The 18,174-nt window shown below is 33.2% G+C and overlaps 1 protein-coding gene and 1 pseudogene across 1 annotated transcript in view; both read right to left on the bottom strand.

Moving 5' to 3' along the window:
* Positions 1-591: 591 nt before the first annotated feature.
* On the bottom strand, positions 592-705 carry LOC141559293 (U2 spliceosomal RNA; annotated as a pseudogene).
* A 2,526-nt stretch (positions 706-3,231) lies between these two features.
* Positions 3,232-18,174, bottom strand: part of MLYCD (malonyl-CoA decarboxylase) — a 34,575-nt gene continuing 19,632 nt past the window's right edge. The window contains exons 3-5 of the mRNA XM_074288234.1: positions 17,201-17,357; positions 10,046-10,195; positions 3,232-4,671 (exon numbers count right to left, since the gene is read on the bottom strand). Of these exons, the coding sequence (XP_074144335.1) occupies positions 4,138-4,671; positions 10,046-10,195; positions 17,201-17,357 (841 nt within the window). The 3' untranslated portion in view covers positions 3,232-4,137. The remainder of the gene's footprint in view (positions 4,672-10,045; positions 10,196-17,200; positions 17,358-18,174) is intronic.

The raw sequence follows: 18,174 nt of genomic DNA, 5'->3' as shown, positions 1-18,174 counted from the left end.
CTTATTTCTGGCAATATTCTAAAAACAAGATTTTGTTACCACAAATTTAGACCTCAGAGAAACCTTAGAGATCATTCAATTGAAACTGTTTTACATATATGAAAAAGTTAAATGACTTGTCAAAGACAGTGGGTGACTTTTGACACAATTTCTGATTCCAAATCCAGTGCTTTTTTTTCTGAATCAAACTGTCCATCCAATATAAAATGTGCTGAAGAAATGGAATATTAGGGCAAAATGCTGAAGACTTCAGATGTAATTCTCATATCAGACATTTTTGCTTGTTTTTCTTTTTCACATAAGAAGAGTAAGGGAAGAAAAGAAGGAAGGAAGCAAAAAAAGCAAGCATCTATTAAGTGACTACTCTGTCTTAGATACTGTGCTAAGGCCTTATAAATATCATCTCACTTGATCCTCATAACAACCTGGAAAGTAGATGTTATTATTTCCAGTTTATAGGCGAAAAAACTGAGGGAGGAAGAATATAACTTACTTGCCATGGGTCACCCAGCTAATAAGCATTTGAAGCCAAATTTGAATCCAGGTCATTTTGACTGTAGGCCCAGCAATTTATTCAAGGTGCACAGAGCCATGTGATGCATTTCTTTAAAAAATTATTGTGTTATAAAGACAAAAAGTTTCCAATAATTAAACTGATAAGAACAGATACTACACTTGATCTTAGCCAAAAGGCCGAGAAGCGATAAGTTTCCGATAGTTGATTTTTAAAATATATCATGTCAGACTAGTTTTATCAGGGCCACGCTGCAAGTTATTCCTAGATGTTAAGAAAACATCTTAAACAAAACAAAAATTTCTTATGTAATCCTAGACAAAATGGGGACACACAGGCTAGATGATGGCCTAGTTAAATGCACTTAGAACAACTCCCAAAAGGTTACTGTTAATAGGTCAATTTCATCTTGGAAAGGGGCCTCAAGTGAAGACCAGCATTTTTATCTTTCATCCTCTGTTGTTTTAACATCCTCAGTTATTTCTTAAAGTCATAGAAGCTATGCTTGTTTTTTGCAAAGGTGAGAAGTACAAGTAATAAGCTGAAGGCTGGAGTCAGTATCAAAGAAAGACACGATTTAACAGTGGGCAAAATCTAATATGGGTAAATGTCAAATCATACTTGGGTTCAAATAATTTCAAAAGTAAAAGTTGGAAGATGTGGCTAGACATCAGGAAGTATAAAAATAATGTAGTACAGCATGATGGATAAAAAGCTCATGCAATTTTAGGATCAATTGATAGAGACTAAACCCCTCTCCTACCAGCCTCTTCCACCCCATCAGATTTCGGTTTGTGTTCTGTTTTGGTTATCACTGTATGTGAAGGATAAGGAAAGCTGGATTTGAGGTTGGAAGATATAGATCTGCCACCTGTTACTTCCCCTTTCTGGCAGTAAAAGAAAAGAAATGGAAATAAAAAGAATAGTACCTGGGATCAAAGGACTTGAGTTCATGTCCTGTCCCTGATATTTACTATATGTATGATCTTAGACAAGTCACTTCCTTGGCTTTCCATTTCCCCATTTATAAAACGAGGGGCTTGGACCAGGTGGTTTCTGAGATCCCTTCTAGCTCTAGAAATCCGAGGTCCTCGGAAAAACGGAAGGGATCCAGAAAAGAAGGTGGCCAGTATGATGAAGAAATAAACTGTAGGACTGGAGAAAGACTATCCCACTATTGAAACCTAAGAAGAATTAGTCAAGGAAAAAGATTAATTTTTGAAGTACTGTAAAGACAAAGAGGGAGTGGTGCTGTTCTACTTGGTCCTATAAGGAAGCACTAGAAACAGTGGAGAAACAGTGGGTAGATGTTGGAGGGATGGATATTTTACATCAGAAACATTTTAAGAAACTTTCCAGTCTGTCTCAGAGTAGAATGGGCTACCTTAAAAAATAAGAGACCCTTTCACTACAATGTAGATTTTTATGCAGAGGCTAGATGACCATTTATCAGAAATGTTACAAAAGAGATTCCTCTTAGGTCCAGGAAGTATGAGATAATCTCTAAGGTCTCTTCCAACTCAAGAGTCTGTGATTATGTTTTAAAATATTTTTTGGATTGAAGATGGTAGCACAAAAAGAATTCTATTTCCTATACCATCAGCCCATCTGACTTTCAATGAGAAACAAATGTAAACAATGTCCAGCATTGATGACTCAATCTCAAGAAAAGTACACCTGAAAGAGTTGCTTACTCTTGAATATAAAAATTGTCCAAATAGAATACTCTAGGTCTCCATATCCAGCTATAAGTGAAAATACAGAATAATTACCTATTATCTAAATTCAACAATGGGCAAAGGCCAACACTTGGGAGAATTCAAGTGAGACAGAAAATAACTTTGTTAAATATATACAGTGACAAAGAGCATTGTTGAAAGATGGATGGGTGGGGCACAGTGGATAGAGCACCATCCCTGAAATCAGGAAGACCTGGGTTCAAATGTGGCCTCAGATACTTAACACTTCCTAGCTGTGTGACCCTGGGCAAGTCATTTAACCCCAATTGTGTCTGCAAAAAAAAAGAAAAAAAGAAAAAAAATCTACCCCCTTACCTCCATGATTTAAGACTGAAATGTCTAATATCACCTGAAAAATATACTTGATAATGAGTTGGACATGTTACCATTGTAGCACTCACCATTTATAAATACATAAAATACAAAAATAGAATGCTTTGGAAAAGTGATACATATAGGGCCCATGAGATAGCTTTCTCTTTATACTCTGTATGGGTTGTAGTACCCTCCTCAATACAAAATTTTGGGATTCAAAACCCATGACAAATGATATGTTATAAGAAGGATTAGCCTTTCAAGGAGTGCTAAATCTTCCATTTATTATGGGATATCTCTCCTCAGAGATCTTTGAAAGTAATTCATATTTTTCCAAATAAGAGGAATTCTTATTTCTTAAGGGTAGTATTATTATCCTGCCTAAAGAATACAAGATCACTTAGGCTAGGCTAATGTTTAGCCATATTTTCCTGTTCCTTTACTTTCTAATATAATACCATTCTCTGATCAAAGGTGTGGTGTGTGTGTGTGTATGTGTGTATTTTGGAAGTTTGTAGAGGAAGCTGAAGAAATTTAGGGACTAGTTATAGAAAAGTTCCTGAAACCCTCTATATCCTACTCCATAGAGCATTAGTAAAAAAATTGAAGGGGCACTTCTAGTCCTACTATTTCAAGATCTTAAATAAACACACATCAGAGAACTGTGTTTTCAATATTTAATAGTTTATAAAGCAAACTTGCTATTTACTAATGAGCTCATTATGAGCTCACACACCCTCTTACAAAATTTCTCAAGTTTCCCAATATATCCTTTTAAATGATCAACTTATACCCCAGTAGCAATTCTGTTCATTTTTTGTTTCTGGAAAATGATTGAATTTATGTACTTAAATATTTCCATTTTTGCCAGCAAGCTAAATATCATCCATTTAACATATGCGAGGCCTTTGAAATTCAACTAGTAAAATGGAGGATGTTTTTCCATTGAATCCTTTAACCAGTATTAACATTTCAAGTGAGTGGAAAAAATTACTTTTAAAAAAGAACTTGCATGTATGGTTATTTTTTTCTAATAAGCTTAATGAACACAATTCTACATGATGTGAATTTACTTATACAATAAAAAGAAAAAAAAAAGGTGTCTTCACCCAGATCTCTTTTTTTGAGTTGTCATGGTACTTTATCCATCCAAAGCTGAAGAAGTATGTTAAAAAATTTCACATCCTTTTGAAAGTGATATTCAGATAAGGGCACACTGATACTGAGAATAAATAAAGGGGTGAAGGCTATTACATACATATTAATGATGACAAGTAATTTCCTTGGTTAAATATATAGGTACACCAAACTTCTTTCTTCCCTCTGTAGGTTTGTATGTAGTTTATCTGTATATTTATCAGGCTGACAGCTAGTCTGCAAATATCATTCATTTGCTAATGCAAAGAAATAAAATTACTGTAAATTAGGACACAAAACCTGTCATTATAAATCCATTGTTTGAAAGAAAACAGTTCAATTTGTTTCATTACAAAGGATTCATTTGAGACGTAAGACCCCACAATTACTTCCTGATTTGAAAAAATAATCTCCAATTCAAGAAGTGTCTGTTTAAAGCTTGCTAAGTTTCTGAAACTGAGAAACTAAATTTAGAACCTGCTCCGAAGCTTTGATATTCTTGGCTCCCAAGTATGCAGCACTGTTCACACTAGTTTCTTCCAAGAAGTATCGATAATTGACCATCATCCCACAGGATGAAGTAGTGCCTTTGAGGCTCAAATCTGCCAACCAATTGATCCTCCACATCACTGCCCCATTCTGCAGATGAAAGTTTGCCACTGGGTTGAGGGCATAACCTCGATGTTTTTCTCCATATAAGTACCAAGCGCAGAGTCTCATCAAAGGGGATTGTAATACCTTGACCAGTTTTTCAGATTTCACCCATTCATTGCTAGTTAAAAGTATCTTCAAAGTTTCACTAATGGGACCACCTATGATATCTGAGATTTCATTACACTCAGAATCTGTAAAGAGTTCATTTCTCCCAAGTTCCTTAGTTTGAGAACTCAATGTTCCAAGAAGCCATTTGGTGAATCCAGGTATAGGTGACAGACTCGAAAAAGTTTCAAGATGAGGAAATTCCCTCTATAAATAGAAGAAAAAGATACCTATTATCCAAATGAACAAAATTCATATTTTCTTATTATACAAACTTAAAAATGTGTTATTCTACTAAAGTACTGCATATCAATAATTTACACTACATTTTCAGCATTTTGAATTCATTTCTTTAGAAAAAAAGACTGGTGAATATCAGTATTGGTTGTTACTAAATGAGCCCAGAGAATAAACACATTTCTATATAATTGGGAAGTAAGAGATCAGCACTTTTTAAAGATATGGCTATTTTAATTGAAATAAGTTATATATGATTATACTTTCTAAGCCATTATTATGATTTTTTAAAAAATATAGGTACTTCTTCAATTGAGACTGTCTGTAAACCTTATCTGACAAAAAAAAGTTGTTGAACACTAGTCTGGATAAGGTTGTCTACAGATGTCCAGAAAAACATTTCATAAAATAGATCCAGAGAAAAGCTGAGTCCTTTCCAAAATCTTTCCAAATTGGTAGTTGCTATCAAAGCTAACTCAAAAGCCGTCCACTGGCAAAAACTTCAAGAACCCAGGGTCACTTCCATGTTGCAATGAGTCATTGAAGTAAGACTTTAATGGTTATAGATATGCTAATGTGATACATAATTCCTAAGTACAAATTGCTCATTGCCAAGCATCAAATCAACCTTAATGTAGCACAACAATGAAAATAGTAAGGTGTTCAGTGGTTAGGGAAAGTACTTAAATTTAATTGCCACTACTTACTGATAGATATTAGTTAAGCCCTGTTAGTTCTGTCTTGACTTCCTTTGACTAGAGACATGATGCCCTATTAATTTTAAAAACTCTTAAAAATCTTCATACATGCTATCTTCTCCACTGTTATTGGAAGGAGAAGAGAGCTATTTGCCTACAGATTTCCTGATTTCTCTTTTGTATCCAAGAGGCTACTAGAGATAGTGTCTACCTATCTGCCACTGCTATAACTCTAGGAAAGGGAAGGACAAAAAGAAGAGCACAAAATATTAGTAATGACGGATGACATTTATGTAGCACTTCATGACTTACAATGATTTACATGACGTACAAAATATATTACATAACATCTTATCTGATCTTCACAATCACCATATGAGGTAAAATACATGTACACTTATATTATAGATATGGAAGCACTGTCTCATGTCATACTGCTATTAAATAAATGTCAAACCTAGGTCTTTTATTTACCTCCAACCTAGGAGTGTTTTCACTATACCCACAATCTTTTGTTTGTTTGTTTTTTTTCCTATCCTGAAACATCATACTATCAGCTACCTTTTTCCCCTGAGGCAATTGGAGTTAAGTGACTTGCCCAGGGTCACATAGCTAGGAAGTGTTAAGTATCTGAGGCCAGATACGAATTTAGGTCCTCCTGACTTCAGGGTTGGTGCTAGAGCACTATTCCACTATACCAACAAACTGTCCCACTACACTTGTTGCCATTTATCATTACAGGGCCAAAATTTACAACAAAATGTACCCATTTACACACTTTCATTAGTGGAAGATTTTTTTTAATACTAGGAAATAATCAGACTCTTTTATAGTTCTAGATGTAATCAGAAATTATGTTGCTTTTTAAAAAAATGAATAAGCATTTATTAAGTACGTAGTTCTGGATACTGATGATACAAATATAAAAGGATATTGTTTCAGAGTTAGAAGGGGAAAGGAAATAAATAAATGTTATCCATCATTGTCCTCTACAAGATATATACATAGTTAAATTTTAAAAGTACTATATGATGGAAACTTTCAATATTAAAGTTATTTTTCTATAATAATTATATGACTCCCTGTGCTTATGAATTATTTTACTGACATATATATATATATATATATATATATATATATATATATATAAATGGACAGTTGATCAAAGGTATAAAAAAGAAGTCATTGATTTACTGGAAGTCTAAATTTATATTCTTAAAATTAAAAATTAGTTTATCATAAGCTATGACCATGTAAAGATACAGGGGATATATGTCAATCAAAAATGATTAACTATTAACACTAGCATATATTTAGATAGTGTTTTATAGCTGTTTATCATTTTATATCTTATTCTTTTTCTATTACCATATGCTGTTTATAAGGAAAGGACTACATCACCATATTTTGCAAGGAAATATAAAAAGTATAGACCAGTTTTCGGGCAGGAATCAGTCAAAGATAATATTTTTTTTTAAATTAGAAACAGATCTTAAATGGTTCAATATTACTATAACTAACAAAATGGATCATCTTCTTTGTGGAAGTACTAAAAATTAATTAAATAACAACCATTCAACTAAAAAAACTATCAAACTGAATATAAGATCCTTTTACAGTAAAATTTGTTTCATTTTTGTCTTTGTTTAGAATCTATTATTGTGCTATTATACAATAAGTACGAAATAATTTTTTTAAAATAGGATTAAATGAGAAGAGTACTTTCAAAAATAATATAAGTCCTGGGCTTTTAAAATGCTTATGAGTAATAAGGAGAGATACATTACACTGACATTCACACACACAGATAATCTATCAAGACAAGAAAGAATGCATATCTTTAAAAATGGTATAAACAAAGTTCAACATTAAGTCTTAGGAAAGAAATATTAATTCCCTGAAGTAAAAGAATAGGAAATAGGGAAAGGCTTCACTGAAGTAAAAGTAACAACACAAATAAAGATTTAAAAGTATGGCATGTGTTTAAGGGAAAACAAAAAGCCTAGTTTAGTAATAGTGTAAAGTATCTTAGAGAGTGTATAATATTAGAAAAAAATAGGAAAGGTAGATTGATACTAGATTTTAGGGCCTAGGATGATAGATCCAAAATGTAGATTTTATTAGAGATTTTCTTTGCTACCTTCAAATATACTCATTTTCTTACTATCTTTAAAAACTTTTATTTGACTATGTCAAACTTTCTTTCTTCTCTGGTAAGTATCAAACACTCAGAAAGAATCACCTAAGTCTGTTTTCAATCTGTCTTTACTACATTAACATGTACTCCTCAGTGCCTTGCAGTCTGGTTTTTTGCCATTATCACACCACTGAAACTGTTATCTACAATGTTACTGGCAAATTTTTAAATGCTAAATTCAAGGTCTTTTTCTTAGTTGTCATAGACTTTTATCCTTTAGCAGCTTTTGACACCTCTGACATATATACTTTTTCCTTTTTATTCCTTCACTTACACAATATTTCATTTTCCTAGTTCCCCTCCAAATTATGTGCCCATTTCTTAGTCTCCCTGGCAATATTATCAACCATCTCTCTTAGCATGGGTTTTTACATAATTAAATGATCATAGATTTAGAGATAGAAGGAACACTGGAGAGCACTCAGTCCAAATCTCTCATTTTAGCACTGAAAAAACTAAATCACAGAGGTTAAATGATTTATCTAGGATAACAGAGCTAGTAAGAATCAGAAATAGGATTAAACTCAGGACTTTCTTAAGTCAAAGTTTATCCTCTATAAGACCTTTTCTTCTCTTTCTCAGTGATCTCCTCTGCTCCCATAGATCATATATCACAGAAGTCATGTATGACTCCCAAAATCATACTGTCCTATTGCTCTTTTGGGCTCTAATATGACATTGCCACTTCTCTTGTTGAACATCTCAATATTGGCTATCTCTTAGGCATCTGAAATAACATGTTTGAAGTGATACTATCTTTCTATAGTCCCTATAGCTACAATAGGCACTACCATTCTCTTAGTACTCGAGCTAAATTATCCTTGAGTATAATTCACCTCTCTGTCTGTCTCTTTTTTCCCCCTCTTTCTCCTTCTCTCTATATATGCAATGTATATGTGTGTATATATATATATATATATATATGCAATGTATATGTGTGTATATATATATATATGCATATGTTATATTACCATCAGAAAAATATAAAAATGTAAATACTAAGGTGAAGTATAATTTTATTTTGTCCATGTAGCACAGTGCCTTCCACATAATGATACTCAATAAATACTTCTTAAATTGAATAGAAATCTAAGTATATAGCAAGAAAGAATGTTAAAGGAATAGAGATTAACACTTGGAAATCTTTTGTGTGGAAGTAATAATTTAAGCCATAAGGACTGATGAGACTCCTCAAGCGAAGAGAAAAAGACATATCTTTGGAGGCGGGAGAAGAAAGGAGATCTAGGAAAGGAATCAGGGAAGCAGCAGGAAGGAAAAGAACTATCAGTGTTTTAAACTGAGTGTGGGATGGTTAGTGCTACATAAAGGTCAAAAAATTTAGAATGAAAAAACAAAATTAAAATATTTGCCAAGGAGTTATAAATATAGAAAATATGCAGGAGATAACTGTCCTAATACCCAGAAGTGTTATGTAAGAGACTTCTATTCCGATAATAACAAGAAGTGACATGGATTCCAGAATTCTTTAAAAATATGGACCAAGTACTTAGAAAGCCTTTACTGAGTGCTAGTGAGCAAAGGAAAATTTTAATTTGGTCCTTGCTCTATAAGAAATGAAATCAAGAGACACACATATGTAAAGTTAAATGACAATAAAAATAAGTAAATATTAAATATCTATCTTGTGTATATGTGTGTGTGTATGTGTGTGGCTGGAAAAGGATAATTGGGAAAACAGTGGGCATGGGATCTGAAGGACTTAGGAAATGTAGGAATAAATCTGAGATAAAGGGTAGATAGGACTGAAGGAGACAGAAAGCAGAAAAGGCATTCCAAAGAAAAAGAATGCCACAAAGATCAGGTTTTGTCTGAATGATCAGATCCATTCTCCAGTGAAATGAGTGCATCAAAGATTTGGTCTTGGTCTTATAATGTTCAACATTTTACAAAATACCTTGGATGAGAGTTTTATATAGTGAGCTTATCAGATTTTCAGAAGACAGAAGGTATAGTAGGACAAATGAAGTTTGAGAACAAATAAAATGGGGAATCTATTTTAATACCAAGATAAGTGAGTTTAGGCTTAAACACACTCTCAATGTGAAAGTAGCACATTTGAATGGAAATATCTAGACATGATAGGAGTTTGGATGAAAGGTCAGTACCATAGGTATATAACTGGGGTTCATCTAAATAGAAATTGATAGCTAAAACTAGAGGAGATAAGTTTTTCAAAGAGCAGTGAGGGCTTACTATTTCTCAAATTTTCTTATTTTAGTTAGCTAAGAATTTAAAAAATAACACTATACAAATATCTGATGAGAATAAAGCTAAAGTGTTCACTGGCTGGTAGTTCAAACATATGCATCATTCTGAAATTGATAAAGACATATACATGATTTAAACACAGATATAAAAATACAAACAAAAACCCACTCAATGAAAATGAGGACACTCAAAACAACATGACCATATTTGCCACACATACCTGCAGCTCCTTAACAACTCGTTTTATAAGGAAACTTCCCAACTCAACACCTTGTAGGCCTTGCTGGGTCAAACTGATAGAATAGAAAATTGCAGTGACAATTTTGTTTTTGTCTTCTGTTTCTGGAGGAGAAAACTCTTTCACTATTGCCTGAAAAAAACATATATAATGTTTTTGTGAATACAATTTAACTGACATACACATAAAATTTTAATCCTGTAATTTTGAGCTACAGAGTAAAATACCTATGGCCTGGGAGTTGAATGAAACACTAACATGACATCTGTAAGTTAAATAGATTTATAGACACAAGATATTTCTTGTTTTTAGTGAAGCAATAAGAGATAGGAGAAAGATTACTGGGATGGAAATCAGAGAACTGGGTTTTAGCTTTATACCTTTACCAGGATACTTAGGATAATCTTAGCATAGAAATCATTTGTAAAATGAGGGTGTTGGATTAAATAAACTTTAAGAGTCTTGTAACTCTAAATCCCATGATCTATAATCGACCTTTCCTTCCATATTTTTATATCTACAGAAGAGTTCCATAATTTCCTTGGTCTCTCTGCTCTAATGTTTACACATTATTATTTTAAATTTCATTGTAGGTAAAGCAAAATTCTTTGTTGGAACTTTTAAGTTTTTCACCCCCCTCTCTTGAGGCTTCTTTGTAGATAAAAGATCAGCTAGAAATTTTTTTTCACAAAAATCTTTTAAAAAAGTACTTTGGACCCTTACTCTTCTCATTTCTAATCCAAATATCTCTAGACATATTTTCTACTTATCTCTGGATTAAAAAAAATCACTTTTCAAATGTGAACATTTGAATTAGAAATGTTTGTAAATGAAAAGCTGAATGCTGATAAATGTTTTTAATGCTACTGAAAATTAAGCCTAGGTGAAGTTAATCTCAAATTACCTTTGAGATCCTATACTTACTTACTCCTAATAAATCATTTCAATATTATGCAAATAAGTAACAGTACTATATTTCTGGTATATAGATTTATGATTAATTCCTTTAAATACTTTACTTGCTTAGGACAATGTGGTATGCACTGAGGAAACTATAAGGGTAATTAAGACATAATCTACCTTTATGGAGTTTATAATTTAGCAAGGGGAATATGACACATTCAAAAACATACAGTTTAATTGTATTTCAGAATAAAATAATAATATAAGTAGAAAGTGCTTCCCTGGAAGGAAAAGAAAGTCCATTTCTCATTATGGGAAAAGAGGAGGTCAAATCAGGAAAAACTTCATGGAAGAGGTTGCACATTTGGGCAGAGGCCTGAAGTATAAAATGCAATTGGAATTATTGAGAGGTGAAAGGAACAGAAGACATTCCAAAATAAATACAGACAAGTAGGTAGGAAAGTGCTGAGTGTATACATGGAATGTATTCTAGTTTGCTTGTAATTATTATTCCCCAGATACTTTTCGTCATGTTTTTTCTTTAACTAGCTTAGTCCCATTCTCCCATTCTGTCTTTCTATACATTTTTGATAAGTGTCTAATCTTAGGAAAATTTTGTCAAATGCCTCGCTGAAATCTAGATCCTTTCTTGTCTAGGAGGAATTCTAGTATCAAGTATAAGCTCTTACACTATAGGTGATCTTATACTAGTAATTTCTCCAAGAAGTTTTATAATCTGTAAAATGAGGAGGTTGGAGTCAATTATCTTTAAAATCCCTTTCCACATGTAACAATCTGTGACACTTTCTCAATCTACTAGTCTAGTAATGCTGTTTACACTTTATTACTTGAAATTAGGGACTATTTCCTGCTTTTCCTTGAAACCCCAACAGTTAGTACAGTTCCTGGAACACCATAGTTAGTACTTATTGACTGACTCATTAAAAAGGAAAGCAGACTTGTTCTTAATGTATATTTCATAATGATCACCAATTCCCTAAAATGTTCACAAACTATCTACTTAATAATGTACTCTAGAAATTCCTTAGAAATTTAGACTCACTGATTTAGTCTGCAGAATTTATAATTTTCCTTTTATTAAAAATATAATTGTTTCTCTTCTCTCATTTCTCATCCATTTTTTGTAGTTTTTCAAAAACACCAGTTTGTCAATCTGAAAATTTTATCAGAGCTAAGTAAACTGCCCTTTATAAAAGCACTCAGCTAACTTTAAGCTTCTGTTATTTGACTTTCAATTCCCTGATCTTTCATTGGCAATAATCTAAACCTTTCACCCTGTATTTCCTATTCTAATTATATTCTTTTAAGTAAAGGGGGAGTAGACCCACCTTCTTGCTGTTCTTTAACAATAATCTTTCAATCCACTCAAGTAGTAGACACATCCTTTCCATATTCTTCTTTTTTGAAGTCTCAAATCTTAAAATATTTGTCTTATGAATTCATGTTATGCAATCAGCTTCCTGAAAAGTCTTGCAGGATTATGTTATAAAGGTCCTGTTGTCTCTCAATTGTAATCCTTCTCTCGGAGGAGGTTTCTTTTCTATGTGAATCTTTTTCTCTGTCCTCTTCTTCCCCTCCAAAAGTATGGGATTACTGGACTTGCAAATCCACGGGACGTCTTCTCCTTGACCCAACTCAGAATGACTTTCCAGACTCTACCTTCTCCTTTTATTCTCCCAGAGAATGGGCTTGGGTGTACTCCAGGGGCTTGTGGGAAATTTACTTCAACCAGTGAAATTGCTTGTTTGAACTAAAGGTGTGAACTCTGAGCTAGAGAATTGTTAAGTACCAACTTGACAATTAGTAAGAACCTAACATCTTCCCCTTTCTTTTGATTTAGAACATAGGGTAGTAATGACCTTGAAACATAAATCCATCAATATGGGAGGTATTACACATAATTACATAGATTATATAAACACATAGTAACATAACACATGCTAGAAGCATATAACAAATAACATGATCAAATAATCATAAATTGAGAATTTATATATGTCCATAAGTTCATTGTCCATTAGTTCATATGCCAAAAATCAAATAATTCCTGCAAGTTTTGAAGTCCTCCAACAGTCTTATCTTGTGTTAGGAAATCCAATGATTCCTGCTGGTTATAAAATTCTTTAACAGTCTTATCGTGTGTTAGGGAATCTTTAACACTCTCTTTATCATCCATGCTCTTTCAGTGTCAGATGTTTCTTAGATCTTCTCCTTTGTTGAGTTTATTTTTCTTTTTCTGTCTCTCTCCAAGTGCTTGTTGCCACCTATCTGTTTCCCTCTGTCTGTTAAAATACAAGCAAACCCTCTCTCCCAGGCAGTTAACCTATCTAATTTCCTTCTATTTACCACTTTCTAAATATCTTCTCATCATCTGGCAATTACATTGGAGTTATTTGCATTGGACACAGCCCTGTTGGTTTAAAAGGCCTGTATTCTCCCCAAGTGTAATCCATTTTTTGCAATCTGATTGCCTTTTGGCTGACTGATCAGATAATCCCTTTCTTCCATGTGATTGCTTTTCGGCTGATAGATCACATCAGAGTCCTGACCTTCTAAAGGCTCTTTGGGTGTAACCTCAGTTGCAATCATGCCCACCTATCCTTTGATTGATATCTTGAAGCTGGGCCCCACTTCTCATTTCTCTGGGTCAATCTGCATTCTGAGGCCCAGTGAAAGCCTTTGTGACATTTTGGACATGGTGTTTTAGGTCTTCTTTCACCCTGTCTTCTCACTCTATCTTCATATCTACACTGAACTCTTAGATGTCCAATTTTTCCACATTGAAAACATCGCCGAGTTTCTCAAGAAGTCCCTTGCCTGTCTTTCCATGTTCATAATAGTCTGGGTGTAAAAAGCATTTGTTCCTACTGTAGCACAGCATCTTATGATCTCCTCTAAAGAAGCATCTTTATCTACTCCCCATATAATTCTTTTGCAAATCTCATTGGCATTTTCGTTAGCCAGATGTCTGGTCATTATTTCTGTAGCTGCATTTTCTCCAATAGTTCTTTTGACAGCAGTTTGCAAACATCACACAAAATCCGCAAAAGGTTCATTGGGACCTTGCTCTATTTTAGTGAAAGCCTCTCTCTGATCTTTCTGTCTGGAGAGGGAGCCCCAAGCTATTATTGCAGCCTTAGCAATTTGCTCATACACTGTATGGGAAAATTAATCTGTTCTGAATTCTCTACATACTGACCTTCACCAGCTAATTGCTCAAAAGTGAATTGTGTGTTAACTCCTGTTTCCAAATTGCATCTGACTTGGATCTTACACAATTCATGAAACTCCACAAGCCACAACAGATTTTGTCCAGGTTCTAAACATGTCCTTGCTATGGATTTCCAATCATTCGGGGTTAGGACTTCACAAGACAAACCATCTAATAATATTTTAACATAAGCTGATGTAGCCCCATAAAGGGTACAACCTTTTTTCAAATCTTTAATTTTATTCAAATCTAAAGGTGTATATTTTCTCTTTTTTTGACCTACAGAGTCAATCTCTTCAATCACAGGATATGCATGTATAAAATCACTTATATCCTGTCCTTCTCTCTTAGCTTTAATCTGTGCTTTTTCTAATCTTGTCATAGGCTGCTTAACTGGTGATTCTGTTTGTATTTCTGCCTCTTCCCCTCCTCCTTCTTGCTCCACCCCTGAAGGGTTAATTGAGGGAGGAGATGGGAAATGCTCCTGTTGCTCAGAATTGTACTTAACTTCATTGTTATCTGATTCGTCCTTTTCACCTAGTTTAGTTGATACCTCCCCATTTTGCTCCTCCTTCTCTTCCTTTAGAATAACAATGTTTAAAGCCATTTGTATTAAATTGTAGGTATGAAGTAATTCTTTGGAAATTAAGTTTGGTTTGGAATTGTAGTGTTCACCTAATTGCTCTCCTACTAATTTCCACTCATCTGGATCCAATTCTTTTTCCAGAGAAAAACAAGGACATATGACCTGCACAGTTTTTAAAAGTTCAGTGATCTCCAAAATTATAATCAATCCTTGGCTTTTCATAACCTTGATAATGCTCTCTAAACATTTTCCTTGAACAGAAGGCGTTTGTCCCATTTCACTGAAATTCTACTTTAGTTCTTTAACAAAGTTAAATAAAGTTTAACAAAAGTTTAACAGAGTTTCCTTGTTACTCACGCTTCTGGGTCAGAGAGACTTTTCCACTGAGATCTGGATCGGAGGCTTTTCCACTGGAATCAGGATCTTGTCTGCCCCACGTTGGGTGCCGATTTGTAAAGGTCCTGTTGTCTCTCAATTGTAATCCTTCTCTGGGAGGAGGTTTCTTTTCTGTAAAATCTTTTCTCTGTGAGCAGGTTTCTTGGAAGCTCTGAATCTCCTCCAGCTCTAGTCCTTCCCCAATCCAGACTCCTCCTTGTCTCAACTCTGGCCCAGACTCGACTAACACCTTGCTCAATGTTGTCTTCTTTTATCCTCCCAGAGAATGGTGTGTGAGAACTCAAGGGCTTGTGGGAAAATTACTTCAACCAATGAACTTGCTCCTTTTAAAGGCTGTGTAAACACCTTTTCATATGTAAACTCTTCCTCAGAAGTTCAAAGGGGTAAACTCCCCTTAAAGGCCGGAGCCAAAGGTGTGAACTAGAGAATTGTTAAGTACTGACTTAGCACTTACTAAAAAATGGTCTTTATTATTTACTTTTTTACACTGCTATTTTAACTTTTTCTATATGTCTATCTTTGTTTCACAAAGTGATATAGTGCAGGAAAGCAGGTCTAAATAAATTAATTACCAGGTTCTATATCTTATTTATTTATTTTTTGATAATATCCTTTTAGAATCTTTGCTCAATTCTGGGAGCTTACCATGAAATCACTTGGCCTCTTAAGAGATGCTCCTTTCTTGCTCTGCTAAAATAGAATCAACTGTAACTGCACTATTAGCATTTTATCTTAAAGATTTTATATCACTCGAGTTAAGAGTCTCAGGAAATATGACTTTATTTATATCTTCAAATTTTTTGAAAACTACTCTCTAAAGCAAAAGGTATATAATGGACTATACATGGATGTCCCCTTCTTATCTAGTACTCATTGTAAGATGATATTCACTTCACTTATTATTAAGGTTCCTATATTTCCACTTTCCCAAATAATTGGTTAGAATTAAGTCTAGAAAAAGATGTTCTCCTCGTCACTTCATCTACTTTGGGAAGGATGATGTAATTAATTAGGAAAGTAAAGAATTTATCAGCTGCTTTATTAGAGGAGACACTTTGAAAAACTGCATAGATAGCTGAATTTATCTCAATATAATTATTTTGTCATAGTATTAGTTTTATGATTTACACTAGAAATGCATCATTTAATTTCTTTTTTGATCATATGATCTATGGTCTGTATACACCCATATATAGTTCTTGTTTTAGCTCCTTTTTATTCTCAGCCATATGCTCTCTCCTGCCCACAGTTTATAAAAAACACTACAATGTTGAAGAACTAGTTTATAAGTTTTCTTTCCTCTTTGGCCTTCAATACTACTCATATTTCATTAGAATTTTCCTACTCTACGTGAGGATTCAGATATCCATTATGATTACTGAATTAATTTTCTGATATTTTAGTTTACATATATCATAATATGATATATATTTTTTGGATTATTTTTTGTTTTTTTATTAATTTTATAATTATAACTTTTTTTGACAGTACATATGCATGGGTAATTTTTTATAACATTATCCCTTGCACTCACTTCTATTAATAGGATATATTTAAACAAAATAATTTAAGTTAATTTTGAAAAGTTAAATATCTATTATGTTCAAAGTCTCAGAGATATAAAAATGAAAAGTAACAAAATAACTACTTTTAAAATGTTTATTATCAAATAAAGGTGAAACAGCAGCTATGCAATTGATTATGATGAAAGTTTAAAATGATTAAATGTACATAAGTCTACCAAATGAGCTTGAGAATTTAAAGGAAAAAAATATTTCTCATTGAGGGGGTCAGAGAAAGCTCTTGGAGAGACTAGTACCTGAAGTGGAATACAATGGAGAGAAAGGATGCCAATATGTATGAGTGAGGTAGGGTGGGAGTTGAAAAAAAAAAGAGGAATGACATGCACAAAGATTTAAAAGGGAAAGTCTAGATCAGAGAATAAAGAGTTGTTCAGGAACAGGATATTTGGTTATGCTGATTTTATATTGAAATTATACACTGAAATATGCTGAAGTACCTGGATATTGTTGGAAATCTCATTGGTCAATGCCACATGCAAAACTACCAGTGGTTCCCCAGGTGTTGAACAGTGAGAAAAAAAATAGCATCTTCGATAAGAACTAACACGTCGTTTCATGTCCATCCAGTTTTTGACAGGATGCACAGCCTCACACCTAAAGAGAACATTTTGAGATGGCAAGCAAAATTATTGTTAATGATTTCTGCATACAGCTCAGTTAACAAAAAAACAAACAAATTTGAAAATAGAGTTTTAGTTGATGCTTTCCCCACCTCTATGTGGAATATAAAAATTCATACAAAACATTTTAAATTATAGCTATAACAAACATGATGAAGTATAATTATTACATTAGTTACATTAGTGTAATTACATAAAACAATATTATTCTGAGAGGCAGGATGGGGTAGGGCAATCAAAAAGACAGTCTTAGACCTGGAATCAAGATCTGCTTCTACTCAAAATGACTATTACCTTGGACTAAGCATTTTACCTTTGAATTCTGTATTCCTCTTTAAAACTAGGTTTTGCAGAATAATTGCTGATCAGTATCAATAAGAAGAGACCTTTCTCAACAGAAGTTGCTTATATCAATAAAACCACAGATTGAATCAGCCTGTACCTCACTTTCTCACTCAATAAATATTTTTAAAGTTTATAATAAACCTTAATTTGGTAAAAGTTATGATTAATATTATATTCTGAGAAAAATTCAATTAGCATTTTTCAATATAGAAATCTATGCAAATATAGTAATCAACAAAATTCTCTCTTTACCTTTATAGTAAAACCCAATTTTGGAAGTAGTTTCTAATTCTTTAGCTGTTTGTCTTTTTAATTCCTTGAATTTTATCTGGGCAATCATTCAGATTGACTTTACTTTTTTGGAATATGTGCAGTTAGCATTTTTGGTTAGTATAGTTCTTAGAATTCCATATAGTCAAAACTATAACTACAGTAATCTCTTTTTA

The sequence above is a fragment of the Sminthopsis crassicaudata genome, chromosome 2 (genome assembly GCF_048593235.1).
Source record: "Sminthopsis crassicaudata isolate SCR6 chromosome 2, ASM4859323v1, whole genome shotgun sequence".
Lineage (NCBI taxonomy): Eukaryota > Metazoa > Chordata > Mammalia > Dasyuromorphia > Dasyuridae > Sminthopsis > Sminthopsis crassicaudata.
The sequence above is the reverse complement of the archived record's forward strand: the minus strand, read 5'-3'. Positions and strand labels throughout refer to the sequence as shown.